Source organism: Pleuronectes platessa, chromosome 12 (genome assembly GCF_947347685.1).
Source record: "Pleuronectes platessa chromosome 12, fPlePla1.1, whole genome shotgun sequence".
Taxonomy (NCBI): Eukaryota; Metazoa; Chordata; class Actinopteri; order Pleuronectiformes; family Pleuronectidae; genus Pleuronectes; species Pleuronectes platessa.
Genome location: NC_070637.1, coordinates 7294382 through 7315804, shown reverse-complemented (window position 1 = coordinate 7315804; position 21423 = coordinate 7294382). Strand labels below are relative to the sequence as shown.

General features: G+C 42.4%; 1 protein-coding gene across 1 annotated transcript in view; it reads right to left on the bottom strand.

The window, feature by feature from the left end:
* The window catches only part of LOC128453774 (adhesion G protein-coupled receptor A3), a 182315-nt gene that overhangs the window by 132191 nt on the left and 28701 nt on the right, over window positions 1–21423 (bottom strand). The window contains exons 4-7 of the mRNA XM_053436859.1: window positions 17820–17891; window positions 17437–17508; window positions 16834–16997; window positions 7679–7892 (exon numbers count right to left, since the gene is read on the bottom strand). Of these exons, the coding sequence (XP_053292834.1) occupies window positions 7679–7892; window positions 16834–16997; window positions 17437–17508; window positions 17820–17891 (522 nt within the window). The remainder of the gene's footprint in view (window positions 1–7678; window positions 7893–16833; window positions 16998–17436; window positions 17509–17819; window positions 17892–21423) is intronic.

Sequence of the window (21423 nt, the reverse complement as noted above, 5' to 3'; positions counted from 1 at the left end):
CATGTATCCAACAGACCCATGACTTAACTTTCAGCAGGTGGGTAATAATAATGAATATAATAAAATCATCAATCCATCTGCTGTGGTCCTCCAAAGCTTTCGGACTAGTTTTTCTAAAAAGGCTCTAAACCTTTGAACACTCGACTGAGATGATGACATTCAGGGTGAGAGAGTCAACATGCATGTGCTGTGAATATACATGATTCTGTTTTTACATGTGCATAAATGTTTTTCCAGTTTCAGTGAAAGTGCTTCACTGAAGTGGACCGTGAGGAACGACTCACTCTCCATCATGACTGTGACGACGTATGTGTGTCAAATATAATCACACGTTTGTTGCATGGAGAGGCTCTGAACTGTAACCACAACCTCTCCCTCTCGCTCACTCTGTCTCTCACACCATGACACCCACGCTTTCAATCTCCCCGTCTCACCACCCCCCCCCTTTAGAACAACATTCTCCTCCTTCCACGGGAAACAAGCTGAGTATGAAGTGTGGATTGGCTTCAAGTTTAAAACCCTCTCGGCTCAATCCAGCTATCAGCGTCTCTTTACAGTTATATAACATCCACGTTGACGACATATGCCGTCTGAAAACCTAATCTTAACAGATGGTACATAGATAACATATCTGGAGGTGAAGTGGAAGACCAAACCTGTTCGTCATGCTTATCGGATTCTATTTGCACAGGACTTGTATTACATGTGGGAACACAGTCATTTACAGAGCACCCCTCAACCTCTGATTAATACAACATTTTGCACGGGATAATTACATTGGCAGGAAAGACCAGTTCTCCATGTCACACTTAGTGCATGTAAAGCCGAGTTTTTCCCAATTTGCTTATTGATTTAGCAACACTGAACCTGAGAGAATTCAGGATTCAAGACTCCACTCGACTGGAGAAGAGAGAGAGAGAGAGAGAGATTTTGCACAGGATTAGTGTTTTCACCGTCGGAAGCACTAGGCTGAGGCTAGAAAGGACCTGGCTCTCGCTATAATGTTCCTGTTCATATGGTCAAATAGAAGCCTCATATACGCTGGCCTGTTTACACTGCTCACATCATAGGTAATGTGTTGACCTAAGTGATAGTCAGTTTGCTTTGGTTTGTGAGCTGTGAGATTGAAAAAAAAGAAAGACCTCATTACATTATAATGTGACATTAGTATGATGGGAGCAGAGGAGGAGGTCAGGTGAGGTTATTATAGAGGGACAGAGTCCACACAGGCGGGAGGTCAAGCTGGATTGATGGGTGGCTTTAACACAGGAGACTGCTGTTCATTTCCTGTTTCCAACCAGCAGCCAATGTCATTTAAAATCATGTCCCCAGTCATTTCCTAGCTTTAAGCACGTGATTGTTGCTATTATAGGATGGTGAAGCTCCCTTAAACACTTGTTCTTGTGTTTTTATTTGTGCCTGCGCACAACCAAACCATATCCATAGTACTGTCATTACTCATAAAATGGATTCATTTATTTGCCGTTTGTCTATGTTTCCTTCTTCAGGGCATAAACAAGACATTTTTTTCCTATGTTTCATTTGAAGGACTTGCTGTATATTGGTTCCAAGACTTGGAAAAAAATTGTATAAACATAAAAATCAACAACAAGCTATAGAACTTAATTTAGGCTGGTCTGATTCCTGGCTCCAAAGATACAACTTTCTAATTTAAATTTGTTTAACTGTCCTTATCAGTGTTACATATACAATATGTAACGTTGGCCTCTAGGGGTCTATTAGTTAAATCAATAACATAAGGCCGAGTTTGATGATACCGTGAAGCAGCGTTGGATCATGGGAGTTATCGTCTTCACCACCATTGCCGATATTCTCACAGATGAGGTAAAGTATTTAAGTTTTATTTACGTTAAGCAGCAAACAATAAATAATCATGATCCATTAAGAGAGACAAACACAAACAGTGTTGGGAGAAAACAGCCCGACTGGCTAGAGTATCTTTCTTTTTTCCAAAACCAAAATTATAGCAAATATTACAAAATGAAACATCCCATTACCCTGAATAAAACTGGGGATTTCTCTTGGTTTGAACATTATCGGAAACATTTTGATAATGTACATACATAGGTCAACAAAATATATAACATAGGTTAGGTCGTTTTAGGACATGAAGAAGATTTGATCGAAGAATTGTTACATATTATATCTTTCACTGTTGACGTTAACTGTGTCTGTATCTGCTTGTCTTCTGTCTATAGACTTGGGTTTCATCTCCAGTTTTGTACAATCAAATTTTCTTTTATAGAACCAAATATGATTTTTAATGTTGTTGTGAGTCTCTAGTATTTTTTTATTGATCATGTATGTAGAACAAATAATACATTTAAATGTCTAATTAAATAGACTGTAGAAAGACAGAATTTTGCCACACATCTGTAAGTGCTACAACGAATACAAAAATAGCATCGATAAATAATCATCCCCGAAAGGTCCTGGCAAGAAAGAAGAAATTGTGTCCTATGAACGTACACTATTTATAATACACACAAAATTTGATTTGCAAAGTATTTTGTAATGAAACATTTGCAGTAAACTAAATCAATGGATTTAACCTGATATCCTAACCAATCACAGATCGTCCCCTGATGATTGGAGCGGTTTGGGGATTTTTATCAGTGTCTCGGTATAAGCGGAACATTTTGTATTCATTAAACAGATGGAGAAGAGTAACTATGATTTATCAGTCGTTTTTTATTTTGTCAGATGAATGTTCACATTATAAATGGCAACTGGAACAGTGGGTGTGATATATCTTGATAAACTGCTTTCTCAAGTTACTCTCCTTTTTGTTGGTGGGAAAAACAACTTTTTGAAAGTAAATATACTGATTGGTGAATACATGCATGCAAGTGTGTGAGAAGAAGCTGCTGCACTTGTCCCCTCCATCCATGAATAGTCTGCAGAGGGTTCACTTACATCATCGCTGAACATGGGCCAACTGTCAGAATGCTGGGAAATAAACAGGGAACCCCACCCCCCCAACCCCAATCCAGCACACACACATTACAAACCAAATCCGCCCTCCGCTCCTCTTCTTTTCCCTGTGTCTCCCACCACTCGCGTCTCGAGGGAAACCTTCACTGCTGAAGGTTTACTCGCCTTAAGCCTGATCACAAACGCCAAGGGGAGCGGAGAATGCTCCCCAGCACCCAACAGTCCAGCTTTCAGCAAAAAGGTCATCCTCACATATTAAACCCATGAAGATATCACTCCAGTATGTGAAACGCTATAGGGCAGGGGCATGTATACGTCATTCACAAAGCACTGACCTACATCCGTGGAAACACTGCACCATTGTTGAGCAGCTCCCCACAGGACTCATTAGGAACATTTATGTTAGCATCGGATATCTCACAACCTGTTTACATAATGTTCCTTACGTGACGGTGAACTTTCTGCCCGACAACTTCCTGTGAGCTCGCTGATTAGTCTGTGAATTTGTGTTTTATCAGAGCTGGTGGCAGCTTTGCATTATAAATGTGCAATCTTAAACCTGCGCCTCAATGATTTTCTTTATCGAAACGATTTCATTTATTCCAAGAAGGGTTATTACATTCTGCTTGTGCACATGCAGGAGCATATACACACCAATTCTTTCTGATATATCGCTTCAATTGAAGCAATATTCAAATCTTTGTCCTAACCCAGACTGTTAATAATTTACACTTTGCTTTGTCCTGGTGTAAATATAGCTTTTATTTTTCTTTATTGAGTGAAACTGGCTAGCAGTAAAGAGATGAACTCATAGGTAAAATTGTATGTGTGGAGACATAATCAATTCTGGTGTCTGGAGTGTTCAGCCTGCTAAATTGGAAACAGCAAGAAACACAAGCAGCGGTTTGGAGGAAACACCAGAGGATGCAAGATATGTGGGTTGAATCTAAAGAAATGTACGTTTATGTTCGTGAGCAGGAGTTAGGAAACAAAATGAGACCTTTAGAGAGATCATCAGCAGAGACACACGGGAAGACACAATTTCCTTTCCTCCTTTTTGCCTTTAGTACTGTTTCCCAACCAGGTACTTCATTTTGTGCAAGATTAGCCCAATTAAAGATGCAGAAGATTAAGAAAGATACATCCACAGTGTCGCCTGCACCTAGCTTCAGGGCTCTGGGATGTTTTATTAATGAAACATGAATCACAGGCTGGTCCCACTGCTGCAGCTATAGTAGCTAACACTGGGAGTTTGGCCTGACACCATAACTCAGCAGGAGTCTGGACCACATCGCGGAATCAGCGATCCTCATGGGGCCTGGTTTTCGGCTGCTGTTCCTTGTGAGAAATGTAAACAGATCAGCTTATCGGCCGAAATGCGGCAGCAATGAAGAGGCTATGATGACGTGGCACCGAGTAAAAGCATAGGGGGAATATAAGAATAAAAATTAAAACATATTTCATAACGGTACACCTGTTTCAGTAAGTCAAAGACCATGTCATGATCCGAATGTCTCCACAGACTTGCCTGACACTGCCTAAAGCAGGATGAGCAGAATATAAGTGAGAATAAAAAACTGCATAATAGTTTTGGTTCACCTTCACCGAGGTCAGATCATTGAGGCTTTGGCATCTCGCTCTCGTTGCTGCAACACCGTGCCACAAATCCAGATGAGGTCCTTAAGCCACGCGCTAAATCCTGTGTATTCAGTCTTTCCTCTCTGATGGGGCGTGCAGGGCGAGGCTGACTAACGCAGAGGACATTTGTCCAAGGTGAACGACATCACCCGTCGGCCGTGATGACTAATATATCGTCCACTGTGACTAAATGAGCGTTCACAGCGTCTGGCAAGTCAAAGGCCAGAACATTAGTTACATTTTTTTTTTTTTTCTTCTTCATTTCAGACTAAATGAGAGCTGGATCGGTGACGTCACAGGACTCTTAATCCCCCCCCCCCCCCGTCTCTCAACACTGCAATTTAAGAGCCAGCACAGGGCGGGGGGGTGACGTTCAGACCCGGCACAGCAGATTGTTTTTGTTGGACCGAGCTCCGCTACACTCTCATCAGCTATGGAAATGATGTCTGCTCCTTGCAGCTTTTGCAACAGGAGGGAGGCATTTTAGGTGCCAAGAGCAACATGACCCCAACTGTTTCAGTTGGGGGAGAAAATTGCATTATTTGTGTATACAAGAGGAGAGCAGCGGGCGATTGCAAGCAGGGGCCCTAATCAGAATAGGAGCAATGAGAAATCCATCATGTTCTACTGGGACACCGAACTGGAAAGTCAAAACTCTGGAGGACTCTTAGTGGAGCAGAGAGGGTTGGGGGGGGGAGGTTGCAGAGCACAGTTTGTGATGATGTGACTGGAGAAGCAGGAGTAGGGACCAGGAGCTGACAGATGTACACAGCCAACAGAGGATCAGTTGGAGGACCACTCTGCTCTCTGATGGACTTCCAGGTATGAAGCCAGTGAGTTTTCACCACTGCTGCACATTAGTGGGTTTTATGTTTCCTGATAATAAGTGGATTTCAGACTCTTTGCTCAAAGATACTATGTATAGAATCTTTACAGACTCATTTGAGTGATTCACATGACATGACACACAGTATATTTCTGTTTCTTAAAGGTAACAAAATCCCAGTGAAAAGTGTTTATTCCATCATCTGCTTTGTGTCACCACTGGGCAAAGTCACAAATGTCCTCCCACACACCTACAGTGGAGCAGTGTCTGCAGCCATGACACAGAATGTGAATATGCATTACAAATAAAAGTTGTGCCTTCAAATAATTATATAGACCTAGATTTCCTAATATTTTTCAGGAGCGCATCAGGCTGTAAAAAAATTCACATTTTAGTACCTCATGAAGTGGATATATATGGCTTATTTACATATCTGTAAAACACATGGAGCAACTCATTCAATCAGACTGTGTAAACTGATATTTGTTCTTCTCTAAGCTCTTTCTTGTTTTTCACCAACTCTAGAAGGATATAACTGTCTGATAAACACTGGGGCTGGTGCAAACAAGAGCACAGAGGAACTGCAGAACCAGCAGATTACTATGTTGGCATGATTCCTATTAAATTACACAGTCATTTGATCCATTGTTACTGTATTAAATCAATTATTCCGAAATTTATAAAAAACTAAATGTGAGGTCAATTAAGTGTTAAATGATTGGAAACATGCATATCATCTAGTTACTGTTTCTCAGGCAGCATGTTACTGCTGTAGCTCGAGGTGGAGCTGAGGTTTATTCCGTTATGAGCTTTTAAGTAGTTGAGTCTATGCATTATCCCTTGCATCATACTGTTATGCTGATAATGGTTCAGTGTTTCCCATTACCCAGGCCGTGGCAGCCCATCATAGTCCAAATTGTCCTGTCATAGTTTCCTAATGATAATAATTTTAAACAATTTTACTCTCATCTTATCAGTGGCCTGTCAAAACATTGTAGTATATCAAAAAGTACAATGTGTATTTAAAATGTTAAGACAGGAACTAGACAGATGACATAAAAGTTGCCCAAAATTGCCCTAAAATATGGTGTTTCACTCTCTACATCTTTTGACACTGTTGGTAAACGAGAAGCGAGTGACATCAACAGGCACTGACCTTTTCTGACGAACGCCTCAATAAAAATAAACTGTGCCAAGACGCATCACTGCGGTGACACAAAGACACCGAGACATCACCGAAAAATCTTTCTCTACTGTAATCCAATTATTCAAGGCAGTGCATTCACCATAGGGATCACTGAGAATGTCAAGCAGTGAGCTGGGATATAATGAAAAGACATACTATTGACTGTTAGTGGCGTGTGCAGTCAGGGGAATGTTATACCTTCCCTGAAATGAAGTGGAAATGTAGCAGGCATTCTAGTCGCCAAATAAACCACACAACAAGAGGCGTCGGGGCCCTGTTGACACAGGGAAACATATTTCTGTCAGCACTCCATCAATATTTATGTGAGACGGGCCGAGTCAGAACAGGCAGCAGTTAAACTAATCAACGGCAATGTGCTCCTGCATCTGAGCCCCGCTGCCTGTTGCATTACCACAAATGTATTTCCACATCACACACACATATTGCGCCCACACACAAAACGCACAAACCCTACGCGCCGCAGACCCCCAAGTCAACAAAGACAGGAAGAGGATGGACGCTTGCAGCAACGTCTTCAATCAGGGGGAAATGTGCGAAAGCCAGTGGTGCAGCTCCACCATATCACCGCAATTATGATTCAGCATCTGTTCCCCTTAGCGTGTGATCAGCCCAGCGCTCCGCCGGCGCTGAGGGAGCGGCTGAGGGAGCGGCCGGCAGCCAGAGACGAGCCGCAGATTGCTCTGAGGTGTTGGCACGCTGCCAAGCCAATTCTGTCCTGTCCTTTCAGATCCTTATCAAGGGCACCAGTAACAAAAGGTAAATCACAGCTCCGATGGGCGAGTGAGAGACAGAGACAGGGAGAGAGGTGTGTGTGTGTGTGTCTGTCACATCCGTGTCCGTGACCCCAGTTAAACAAGTCTGTGATGAATGAATGAATGAGCATGTGTGTGTATTCTATGTTGTTTCTCATTCTTTGTATTTACTTGTGTATTTTGGCTCACATTACTCATATGTGTGTATGTGTCTGTGAAACAGGCCGGTCGACCCCTTATCAGCTCCCTGCTCACAATTGGCTCATTCCCCCCCCTCCCCCTCCTCTCCTCTACGTGTACCTGGTCAGCAGGCAGCAGTCGTGAAGCAGGGTCTCCTCCACGTAGATGCCCCTGTCCTCCTGCGTGGTCATGGTTTGGCCGTTGTGACGCCACCGCAGCTCCACTGATGGGTCCAGGTGGGAGGCAGTGCACTGCAGGGGGAGCCGGTCCCCACGAAAAACCAGTTGGCGCTGAGAAGGGATGAGCTGGAAGAGGGGCATCTCCAGAGGTCCATCTGTTAGAGGAGGAGAGGATAAAACAGGAAGGTCAGCTTGTAAACCTTCACTTCCATTCCCCCCCTTCCTGAGGAGGAAAGGTAGAGGAAGAGTGGGGAGGTCATTCTTCCATCCTTGAGCGGAAAAGAAAGAGAAAAAATGGTGGTTTTACCACATGGGTGTTCAGCAGGAATTTGCCTAATTTGCCAGCAGTATTAACAAACAACAAATGAGGCACTGCATGCTTGGAATATCAAACTCATATCAAGCCTGCACACACTACCACAAACACACAAATCCTTACCCTGTGCACCAACAGCACACACACACGACATGTGCATGCCCCCAAAAATACTGTCAACACACAAATATGCACACACAGTGCAATCTGTCAAGGTCACACTCAAGCCCCCCCCGTCAATCCCACATGTTGATGCTCTTGAGTGAGATGAACAGCAGCTGATAAAGGAGAACAGCCTTGAGCACTCCCCTGGACTCTCCTTGACTCCTTACATGCTGTGGACGCTTGGTGCAACCTCACTGATAGGATTACCTACCTCGGAGCTGCCTCCACTCTCAAGCCTTTTTTTGCCAGAGAATATGCTAACGTCAACGATTACATTAGAAGACAGAGGAGAGTGTTAAGTCCAACACTAGAATATGGGAGGGGGTTTGATATTTAGAGATGATACCTCAATCCCTGATTATTCTAATTATACTATATGATATATTAGATAAGTCAGTGTCTCTGATCATGATGAAGCCATAAAGTATCAGCTTCTGCCTGGTTTGTTGAGTGTGGACTGGCCATTATGAGGGACGTCTTGCCGGTTGGGGTTAGGAAGACGTTTTTCTGGAGACGGATGATGCCTAAAGCATAAATTGTCAATAAGAGATGCAAAAGGTGACCAAATGGGTAGAGGTGTAACGATACACCAAAATCATGGTTCGGTACATACTTCTCTTATGAGGTCACGGTTCGGTATGGTTTCGCAGAAGCAAGAAACAGAAAACATTAAAATTATTTTTTATTTATTTTTATTCAACCCTGTTTGTGTCTTTCTTACATAAGTAATCTTGTACAAAATTTAAATAACAAAATAAAGGCTCATAACTAAATTAATAAAAATGGTAAAATAAACATCCATTAAGGTGCAGCATGTAGAAAATTAATTGTACTTAACCTGCTCTGTGTATGATAATCATTATGTATTTTCAATTTTTTTATTCAAAGAGATTTACCTGCCCACATTGTTTGCAGAGAGGGTTTGATGCCCTGATGGCACTGGCTATCTCTCCGCTGTATAGAACACTCTTACTTGATAGAGGGCTGGTGTGACTCTCTGGCTGAGATGCAGACAAGAGGAAACTTTGTAACGGGGCTCAATCACTTACAGAGAACGGTTGCATGTCCACAGGTGAAAATCACCTATGACGCTCGTTATTGCTTTGACACGGTCCTATATATATTTGCAAGCAGCTGCTAAATGTCGTGGGGAGCTGGGTTTGCACTTAACTCGTTTTTTCCTTGTCCCTTTAATGTTAGTGCCGTTTCAGACGAGTCAGCATGTTGGATGTGCTACCAGCTACGTAACCGATAGCGGTTGCGCAATTTCAGCTTTTGTACGTTACACTTACCCTTGTCCGTCGTCATTAAAGTTGACTGTGAAACTTAAGTGTTTCCGCAAAGCTGACTTAAATGATGAGGGAGGGTCTTCCCACTCCTGTTTTCCTGCAGTCGCTATGACCACGAGCCGACAGCACATCCTGTCCTTTGCTAAAGGAATTTGAATCCCCTACGCACACAAATACGTTCAGCACGTGGACTCGCTGCATTCACTCGGTACATGTGCGTACCGAGCCAAAAGGCCAGTACCAGCTACCTACCTACCCACCTACCTAGCTACATGTATATATATATCCACATACAGTACCTACCTATATCAATCAATCCATCAAATGTTATCTGTATAGCCCATATACACAAGTCACAATTTGCCTCATAGGACTCAACAAGGTGCAACATCCTGTGCTCTTAACTCTTGACCAGGGTGAGGAAAATCTAAAAGAAAAGAAAACCTTTTAGCAGGGAAACAAAAATACTCTGTCTTCCTTCTCCTGGTGGTTATTTTATATGTTGTAGCTCCTCTGCTTATTCAGATCAGTTCTACATTACTGCAGCTATAGTCGCCAATCCACAATTAAATGTACACTTGAGTTGCTCAAGTACTCTCTACTCCCTCGTACTTAAGCCATTACTTGTTGTCCCATTTGCTTTTTATTTTCGGACTACTCCATTTCAGTTAACTCTCCTAGGCTAGTAGGAGAACACTACTTGCCCTATGTGTCTGATGATCAGTTATTCCTCTGCCTCCTTTATTGGTAATGGTACATGTAATAAATGTAGTGTATTGGCAGCAATGGAGGCTTAGCAAACTGTAATGCCATCACCACCCCTAAGCTGTCCTTACAAAAAGGTGCCTTATAAGCTTACAAAGTCAAGGTGATCTCAAACCTTTACATTATATGTGGAGTATCAAGCTTGGCTCACCTCGCCAAACCAATTTTTGTGTCCTTTCTATCAGTCTCCATGAACGTCAAAGTCCATTCTCACAGATATATTTTGTACTTTCCTTAAGTAATATCTATTTGGCCTCCTTACTCAACCTTGGGTCATAAAGATACAGCAAAAGAGAAAAAAGGGACTCTGTTATTCCAAATATGTGGTGATCATCCTCTTCTGACCTGATTCTGTGAACTATCATCGTGGGAAAGAGGCCGAAGAAAAATAGATCATACAAAGTGGAAAAAATAAAAATAAAACTAACAAAATAGATCATCACCATAAAAATCTCCCTAACAGGATTAGCTCAGCACGTTGCCCAGTTCGCTGTACCACCTTCAGCTCATGTTGGTTCATACAGGGCCAGACGTTTCCTTGGACATGCTCCAAAGAGCAGTACAAGCAAGCACTTGCCTTCGCTTGTATTCCGATCAATGGTGGATTCTGCTGCCGTCTGACAGCCGATTCAATACAAGGGTCATAAAGTCTCTTTATTGCTTCATGTGTCGCTTTGCAGAAGAAAAAAACAAAAACAATACTGAAAGATCCATGTCGGGTGATGTGGCAGCATGTCTACAGCCCAGAACCTAACATTTCCACTGTTTATGTTTATTTACTGGAAAGGCCAGTAAGCAATCACAGCTATTAACACACGAAGGGCTTTGACCTCAATTTTCGCAATTTACAATCATAGATGCATAATCAAAAGTGTCCTGTTATGGTGTGTAACATAAAAAATCGGTCATTAATATAGGATCTTACGTGATGACATCTCTGTGTAATTACTGGAGCTGACCCTGTTCGAGTGTTAAGACTCTGATAGTCTTCGGGGACAGTAGCCGAGGCTCTGTTATCTCCTGCGGGTGACACACAGCTGAAACAGCAGAGGGGCCATTGACTGTTGACTTGGCTGATGCTGATACTGTTGAAACAACGCTTTGAGCCAAGGATCAGAGAGCGGCCGCTTGGCTTCGCCCGCTGGACACTGCAGAGCAAAGATGCAGTTACTGGTTGCGTGTGTGTGCGTGCGTGCATGCGTGCATATGTGTGTGTGTGTGTGTGTGTGTGTGTGTAGAGGAGCAAGAGAGATGGCGACAGGCCTGATGATAGAGTTCATTAACAGTGTGGCTCAGTCTGTAGAGAAAAAGGTAATGCACCCTGACTACCAGGGCTTTGTGAGTAAACAGCGAGTGCAAATCTTTATAGATGGATCTCAGAGTGGGTCGCCACACCAATAATCATACACTGATACGAAACTCAATGAAATTATTTAAAAATGTATTAAACCAAAACCAATTTTTATATGATTTTCAGCATTTTTTCCTCACTGAATTCAGATTTCACACGAATAAAGGATTAACATGATCTTTTATCTCATTAATAAAGGGCCTCATGATTAACTGTCTGCTCTCAGTGTATAATAGTTAACATTACGTTACTGTTGACACAAATGGAGCCTCCTGCTGTTAACTGCCTTATATTAGACATGTTCAAGTGTCCGACCACTAAGAGGGCTTTTACTATAGAGCAGCCCGGGGGAACACAACGTTTTACTATAATTAGCATTATCGAGGATGGTTTATTCAAAAATGTGTCTATAAAACAAGACAAAGTCGTTTTTAGCATTTTTCCATGAGGGTATAATTTTTTTTGCATTAAATTATAGGAGATCAAACTTTACTGCCAATTAGTGATTGAATTTCCTTCTTCTGTGTTTGAATGATGAATTATTCATTGAATTAAACAATTTTTAAATGGTATGTAGCTGGACTGTGTATGGGCGAGCAGAAGCGAAGTTTGCAGTTTTTTTCATGTGAATATAAAGTGGGAGTCTCATAGTTAAGTTATGAAATTTAACTGCACCAAAGAACGTCTCCCCTGTTCTGCTGACAGCATTGTTAGCTGGCGTTAACTCTGCTTAGCAGAGCATGTTCCCATGTCAGACATGGTTCTCGGCCGGCAGGCCGAACTCTGCACGCACTTGAAAATCATATTTAAAAAGCAAAGAAGTTGAATGGACGGCCCGCAGAGAGAGACAGGATCTTTGATTGGCCAGTTTCAGCTTGGAGTCTGTGGTTAGTTCGGGCCAATCAGAGCTCCTTCTGTGGCACCAGATAATTTTGACGCCTGTTGACAAAAAAGACGTTTCTGTGAGTTATTTTTATTTACTGATCTTCTTCTTCACACACAGTCAAAAGTTGTACTCCTCAGTTTTGACTTTGATCAAAATCAAAACAGTTTTCAAAATATAGCAGGCAGATGTTCTCCGTCTCTGACTGACTCTCCAGTTTGTTTTCTACAGTCCCTTCACTTTCTCCTTCTTTGAAAGAGGTGTGACGGAGCTTCAAAGATGAATATGACAGACGACATTGAGTCATATTTGGTGATATTTTTATATCATTGATTAAGAGGCACACCACAGGCTACAAGACCCAGGACTGCACATGAAATTTAATTCAATGACATGATGCCCGGTAAAGGCCAGTTGCAGTGCTGTGTCATCATCATGCAATAAAAAACAGCTATAGAAAGCAAAGGCTCGTCCTGCGGCATGTGACGTGCCGTGTGGGCTCCGCACTTTACGTCTGTGCTGTGGCTGTCATCGCAGCAGTGTCTAATAACCAGAGGCCTGTGGTAAGATGAGTAAAACAGACACCTGACCTGACCTCAACACAGGAAGCCACCTGATCGTGACAGGAAGCCGCATGCGCCCCTCCATTCCCTCTCATTTGCAGGCAGCACTCGACCTGCAGCGGTGGAGGGACAGGGGCTCATTGCCGGAATGCATGGTGCAGACATATGCTACCGATCACGCTGGAGCCGCCGGAGAAAGAAACAGATGCATCTTCTATGACGCACCTTCATAAAAACAATGGGGGGAATATCTCAGTGGAGATATATTAATATTTCCAACGTTATGTGAGAGTAGAAGCAGAATATTGTTATCCCTATCCCATCACTTATCTTGATAACAAGACGCTAGCAGCAGGTTCGGAGCACATCCACCATCCAAAAAGCCTTAACCAGGTCCTGGCCGTCGCACGGCATACTTTTACAAAGTGAAACCATATGAAAATAACAAACATCAAATACGATTTAAAAATATGGTTAGAGCAACACCACTGTATCTAATTGAAAATTGCTTGGTACAGAGTGAATAAATACTGTGAGATGGAGGTGGGCTGTCGAAAGGCGGATGGATCCAAGCATGGCAAGGGCAGGAAGCTTCCTCATTGTAATCCCTTAATGGATGCTTTAAGGCCTGAAAGGAATGCTCCTCTTCCTGCCACTGGATTCCACTCAGGGCTCTTTGTTCACTGGACTACGCAGAATTACCCTGTAATTGCTTTGGTTTGTTCTGCGTAAATGAGAAAACAGGCATAATAAGGATTACACGGAATAACCCCAGAGTGTGTGTGGTGCAGACTTCTCTGGATGACGTAGTTTGTGTATTCAAACACACAACCTGCAGGTGAAGGCGGCAATGTACACGGGAAACACTTCACCTCATAATATGTCTGCAGATGCCGTGCATGCAGTGAATATTCATGTCATGTCCCTTCACTTCACTCACGCATGCACGCACACACACACACACACACACACACACACACACACACACACACACACACACACACACACACACACACACACACACACACACACACACACACACACACACACACACACACACACACACACACACACACACACACACACACACACACAAACAAACAAACAAACAAACAAACAAACAAACAAACAAACAAACAAATGCAACCGGCATAGTCCACCGCTAACCAAGGATTGTCTCATTCCGGAGCAATATCCCCTGCATGAGCCAGATGTAAGAAGAAGAGGAGGACGATTCTATCACATATGAGACACAATTCCCCTGTGGACGGCAGCAGAGAGCATGGAGATAGAGCAGTGGAGGGGAGACGGGGGAGGAGGCAGTCGTTCAGAAAGACTTTTGGATTTCTCTTTACTGTCGCTAACTGAGTGTCAACAGTTAAGAGGCCATTTTGTTCTAGTTAAAACCTGCACAGGCAGACACTACACATGTGTCTTAATATTTCAGTCTTTAGACTCATATTTAGTCGTAGTTTTGCAGAACTCGGAAATAGCCGTCATGTAATGTTTTAAAAAGACCACCATTTCAGTGAATAATTCAAAGGAATACAAGCCAAACATAAGAAAAATAATGATGAATATTCTGTTTCATTTCCTAAAAAATAAACCAGTTAGAAAGATGACAACGATTTCTAACTTCACTCTGCACCATTGAGTGTTAATAAAAAGCTCTGCACACAGTGTCCAGCACACAAACAACAGAAAGCGACAGTATATTGAAGAACTATTTGAGGAGGACTGGTTCCATGAATTAAGATGCAAAGGTTTTAGTTTTACAGTGCATTTTTTCCTTTTCTGACTTTGATATAGGTTCAGCCAATATGACATTTCATATAAAGGACCCCCTCTCTACCTTCCTAGAGCCTAAACTGTATATTATATACATATATTTATCTGTGTGTAGCACACCCGATCTTTTCTAGCAACCACTTGCAGTATATTTAGACATTTCGACACTTGGCAACTGCCCAGTTAAACTTCAGAGCTAACGCCTTCACCCACCGACCAGTGACTGACCCAAAAAGAACGACTACCAGCTGAAGTGTCATATACTTTGCTCAAAGCACTTTAACAGTGGTTGAGGGGCAGGGGAGAGCACAGCTAATATATTTTCCATATTTCCACTTCTTATCTAGGGGTTTTAACCAGAAACCTCGGTCGCATAACTTCCTTCCTCTGGCTTTTAAGGCACTTGCAGCCTATAACACAGGTGGTGCATAATAGGGCAAAGGTCAGAAAAAGACAAAATTAACAGACTGTTTCTGCCTGGGGGTTGGAAGCTGGCAATTTAGCATTAAGTCTTATATTATACGCCTTATATTAGTCTTGTCAAACAGTTCACAGCATGTGCAGAGATAACAGAGGAGAGGGAAGCCTATTATCAGCTTGGATCTACTTAATCATGTTCTCATTGTGCCAACCACTTGAAAATGTGATGTTAGTGAAATTAAACTGTTTCTTGCCGATGAGAAGTCTCAGGGGCCATTCTTAAAGTGTAATGATGTCCCTTATCTTATAGATTCCTCCTCGTCAGAGCTGAGCAAAAAGTCCATCTAAAGAAACCATTCAATCCAGCCTCCAGGTCTGAAACAGGTGCTTCCTCAATTTAAAAATGTCCTAAGAATACCAGTTTTAGTGTAAATGATCCAGGATTCATTGGGTGGAGATTGTATTTGACTTATCTTGTGAAAAAAAGGTAATCTATGGAGACTTTCTATTGTTGGAGGAACACCGTGCAATTTAATGGAGTACAAAGTCACATTGTTTAGTTTTGTTTAGATATTTGTCTTAATAACGCAATAGACATCCAGGAGAACTACATGGCCCTGTTGCTCTCACGAAGGGCCTCCATTCTAATATTTGCTTTTTATAAAGGTTTTTTATTTGTTATCCAAATCTGACAACCTGCTTGTCTCCCAATCACGTCAGAAGAACGAAGAAACTTTATTTATCGTGGGAAAGTCTGTAAGACAGTAAGTGTCAGAACTCAGGGAGCCGCTGGCTTTTATTCTGGTCTCATACTCAAGGACTAATTTACACCTGGGATGCCAGGTGGGATCAATTCATTAACTCGTGAACAGAAGTGCTAATTATGTCGAGCATTATCCGGGGACTGTCGCTGGGACATCACACTTGATGCTACAAATTCAGATGCAGGGAGTAAAGTGTGCAAGGAGGAATGTTACTAAATATTGTGTGAAATTATCTCAATCAAAACAGTTCATTGTTGTTATTTATGAGTGAGTTTGTACAAATACGGTGAAAGTATCACAATGTTCGATCCATAGAGAAAGGGACAGCCCAGATTTAGGAACTGTCAGGACTTTTGCAAAACTATACCATCACCACCCGGAAACTAGAAACACCAAACAAGTAATTCGGTCTCTAGGCTATCAGCTACAACAAAGGAAACTGTTCATTTCAGCCCTGACTGGCCATCGCCAGTTTTACCAAGCTTCAGTAGTAGGCAGCAATCTGCTACCTGTGTTTGGCCTGGCCATGTGTCACTCGTTAAATAGTCAGGGAGTCAGGAAAGAGGCTCAGAGACAGAAAATACGCTGCTGCTGTCAAGCTCCAGAGAGAAGCATGAGAGGGGAGATGCACAACGATACTGAGATGTTTTTGGATATTTAACAAATCATTTAAACACGTAGATGTAGATTATGAGACCTTTAACTTCTTCGCTGACTTAACACTGACTTGAACCTTAACCGTAAAAACACGCCTGTCGATGTTAACCTCACACCGTTATCAGAGGTTCTTACCGCATCTGAGTTGCTGTTCACGTAGGTTGCGAAACTCCAGGCCGTGGAGCCGGGTGGGGAACACACACACCGTGTCGTTCCCAATCCTCACCGAGTTGCTCCGGGCCCAGAGGAGCAGCCACTTCAGCTGACAGTCACAGAACAAGGTCTCAGTGTGGAAGTGCCTGGTGGGAAGTCCCAGCGTACAGTTACATACTGTGTGCCTGAGGTTGTGTCACTGCATTTGAGCGAGCGTCCATTGATTTAATTAATTCAGCCGTTTAACTAATCGAGTGCTTTGTCACATTTTGACACGTTACAAAAACAGCGATGTAAATGAGGAAATTAATGATGGTTTCATTCCATTGGAGTGTGCCAGTTCGCGGGTGGAAGCACTGTGCACGTTGACTCACTGGCAAGGGTTACTGGCCCACCTACACAGAACAGTCATTGGTAATGTCATTAGTTACACCAGTGTTTTTTTCTGCTATAACAAAGAGCAAATATCTGAAGTGACAGCGACCGGAGACTTGTTGACGTTTTCCCTTTTACCCTGCTGTACACTAAACAATAACCGCTCAGGTTCAATCTTTTATTTTGTGTTCATGCATGTGTTTGCCTTACAGCACTCTGAGAGCCACAAGGTGTGTGAAGAGTCCCACAGTGAGTGTGGAGAAGATGTTGCCAGATAAATTCCTGTTTGTGGAAAAAAGAACAGACAAACACACACACACAGAAAAACACACATACACAAACACACAGGTCAGATCTGATCATTGTGATAACTCCAGATATGGAGGTGAATGCTAATGCCAGATGTGACATATGCAGAACTGTGCACGACGATGAACAGGGGCCTTAAAAACTAGATAACCCACACACACACGATAAATCCAAATTACTGTATTATGTTATGCATTGCTAAGGCCCTTTAAAAACACCACAGTCTCTATACAACGTAAATTATGCATAATGCAATTCATATTCTCAATGTAGGGATTACTCACAATTTTGAGAGGTTGCCCAGATTGAGAAACATTTCAGGGGAGAGACAGCCAATCCTGTTGTTGGATAGGTCCCTGCGAGGACAAAAAAGGTAGAGAGAGAACATCCAGTGGTTCATGTAGAAATCAGAAATTCTCGATATCGTGGACAAAACAAGACACAGCACAAAGGGAATCATCTGCAAACATATGAGCCTGTGTATGTGTCTGTTTCATGCTTGCTTGCCTTTTTAAAACAAAGGGGACTTAAACAGCTGTGAAAGATGTGCTAGTAAACCAGCGCCATGTTCATTCATCCATTCAAGATCCTCCAATATGTCTCCTGACCTTTTGTAACCTTTTACTCCTCACATAAGCGCCGCAGTCACACAAGCGCACGAACACACACATGCACGCAAAAGAGTTGCTGAGCGCTGTCACGTCCGTGGCTCCGTGCCCTCGCACTCTGTAATTAAAGAGCTGCTTTGCCGGAGCAGCTGTGGGAAAATAAGCAGAGCACTCGAGTAATCACCAGTTGGGGAGCACTTAAATTAGCACTCTGCTGCTCCCCGAGCTCGGTGCACACGCGCCCCGAATCAGCCTGGCTAACTCGCTGCATGTGTGCCTGCCAGCTCAGATCCCACTAACTATCAGGCTGAAATCATGTCACTCACTCTGATGCCTATATGCAGAAAAGCCAGGATGAGAGAATCCAACGAGAATAATACTGAAGAAGAAGTTCACCAAAAATAACGGGAAACACAACCCCCAATACTAAACTCTTTCCATAGCTTTGTGCATGTTTGCGTCACAAAGGAGACTCAAGGTCTTTTGTAACTTCTAAAAACCAAGTTTGCATGATGTCAATTAACAATATTGTATAATGATATATATTTAACTTTTGGAAGAAAAAAATATACTTTCTTCCTTTTATGAAATGAAAACCTTATGGAAAGGCACCCTGTCTGCCGGTGTCTGTGGCCATTGCAAAAACAATCAACAATAAACAGACAATAAGCATCCTTTTCTATTATCACTACTTATATGTTTCAGTATAAAAAATATATACAGTTAGGTCCATAAATATTTGGACATTGACACAATTTTCATCATTTTGGCTCTGTAAACCACCGCAATGGATTTGAAATGAAACAATCAAGATGTGCGTTAAGTGCAGACTTTCAGCTTTAATTTGAGGGTGTTTACATCCAAATCAGGTGAACGGTGTAGGAATTCAAACACATTTTATATGTGGCCCCCCTTTTTAAGGGACCAAAAATTAATTGGACAAACTAATATAATCATAAATGTAATTGTCAATTTTAATACTTGGTTGCAAATCCTTTGCAGTCAATGACAGCCTGAAGTCTGGAACCCATAGACATCACCAGACAATGGGTTTCGTCCCTGGTGATACTCTGCCAGGCCTCTAATACAACTGTCTTCAGTTCCTGCTTGTTCTTGGGGCGTTTTCCCTTCAGTTTTGTCTTCAGCAAGTGAAATGCATGCTCAATTGGATTCAGGTCAGGTGATTGACTTGGCCATTGCAGAACATTCCACTTCTTTGCCTTAAAAAACTCTTTGGTTGCTTTCGCAGTATTATGTTCCTTCCCTTCTCCATACTCTTCTCTTCCCATCATTCTGGTACAAGTTGCTCTTTGTCTCATCTGTCCATAGGACGTTGTTCCAGAACTGTACAGGCTCTTTTAGATGTTTTTTGGCAAACTCTAATCTGGTCTTCCTGTTTTTGAGGCTCACCAATGGTTTACATCTTGCGGTGAACCCTCTGTATTTACTCTGGTGAAGTCTTCTCTTGATTGTTGACTTTGACACAGACACACCTACCTCCTGGAGAGTGTTCTTGATCTGGCCAACTGTTGTGAAGAGGTTTTTCTTTACCAGGGAAATAATTCTTCTGTCATCCACCACAGTTGTTTTCCGTGGTCTTCCGGGTCTATTGGTGTTGCTGAGCTCACCAGTGCATTCTTTCTTTTTAAGAATGTACCAAACAGTTGATTTTGGGCCATGGAACAGCTGGTCAGCCAATTGTCCAATTACTTTTGGTCCCTTAAAAAGGGGGGTGCCACATATGAAATGTGTTGTAATTCCTACACCGTTCACCTGATTTGGATGTAAATACCCTCAAATTAAAGCTGAAAGTCTGCACTTAAAGTACATCTTTAGTGTTTCATTCAAAATCCATTGTGGTGGTGTACAGAGCCAAAATGATGAAAATTTTGTCAATGTCCAAATATTTATGGACCTAACTGTATATAAATCACAGAAAGCCACAGAAAGCTAACAGTGATTAGTTAGCATGTTAGCAGAATTAGACGCTCGTCGTGGCTAGCATGTTTAACTCCCTCGTACCCTTGATCCTTTAGCTTGTAATGGTCAATCAAGTTTCTCCCTGTGGTGGTTAACAGAGGCAAACTGAAGGTAGATTCATCATTACCTTTAAAAACTAATTTATGCTAGAAATTAGATTCGTATATGGACAGAGCCCTGGGTCCGTACTTAATTTTATCTGTAAGAAACTACAGACAACTATATGTCACAACGTATTCATTGGACTCACAAACCGCCACCCTGTACAGCGTGGCAGCTTTTGCCTTGTTCTAAAGACATACATTATCACAACCTCCTCCTCTGACGTCACGTTTGTTGTTGCTAGGAAACCTGAAGGCTTTCCTGCCCTCTAATGGATCTATTGCTTAACAACCATGCCAACAATAAGGACACGGATAAATGCGACGGAGTGACAGTTACATCACTTGAAACGGATGCATCTCTTTTCTTCTGCAAACGCAGCATTTAAAGAACTGGCTTCAGAATGATGATCCACTACCTTTGTGTGAATATTAGAAGTTGGGTGCATTAGACAGCTGATGCCACTGTTATTGCAGCAGCAGGAGACCAATAAATTAGTGCTAAGAGATGACGTGTGGAGCAGCAGTCAAACTTCAAACTCATCAAAATGAGCACCCTAATAGTGTCTTCAGTGGTCCTTGATTTTCCTCCTCCTCAGTGGAGTGGGAGCCACGGTGGACCTTTATGTCACCTGCCTCATTAGCCTACTTTATAATTTATCCGCCAACTCTGTTTCCATTGGATTTTGTCACGTTTTACTTTTAGCTAGGCTATAACTTCCCCCTGATCTGTCATCCGTTTAAACCCTGTGTTATTGCAAGGTGGTTTGCAAATCTCCAGCATTTCCTCTGCTGAAAATGTCCTCAGAGACAAAAGGATGGAGCTACATCCTCAGCAGAAGGTTGGTGGTTCTGATCCCCAAATACTTTGTGGAGAAAGTGAATGACAAATGATTCCCCTCTCTTTAACCCCTACAGTCGATGTCCCGTCTGCCAAAACATGACATCCTCCCTAATCACAGCAGGCAGCTCCCACTTGTGAATGTGTCCAGCTGTATTAGCGTGACGGCGCTGCTTAAGATCGGCCCTCGGTTGGCCTTGACTGGAGCAGAAAAAGTTCAGAGAAGCCTGAAATAGTAGTTTCAGCATATTTGCTTCACTTAAATATTTCAGTTCTCCCTTTTGCTCTGCAGTTCAGACACTCTTCTTTCTCGTTGCCTCGAAAGCCAGAGAACTTGTCCCCTGGAGAAGGCTATTAG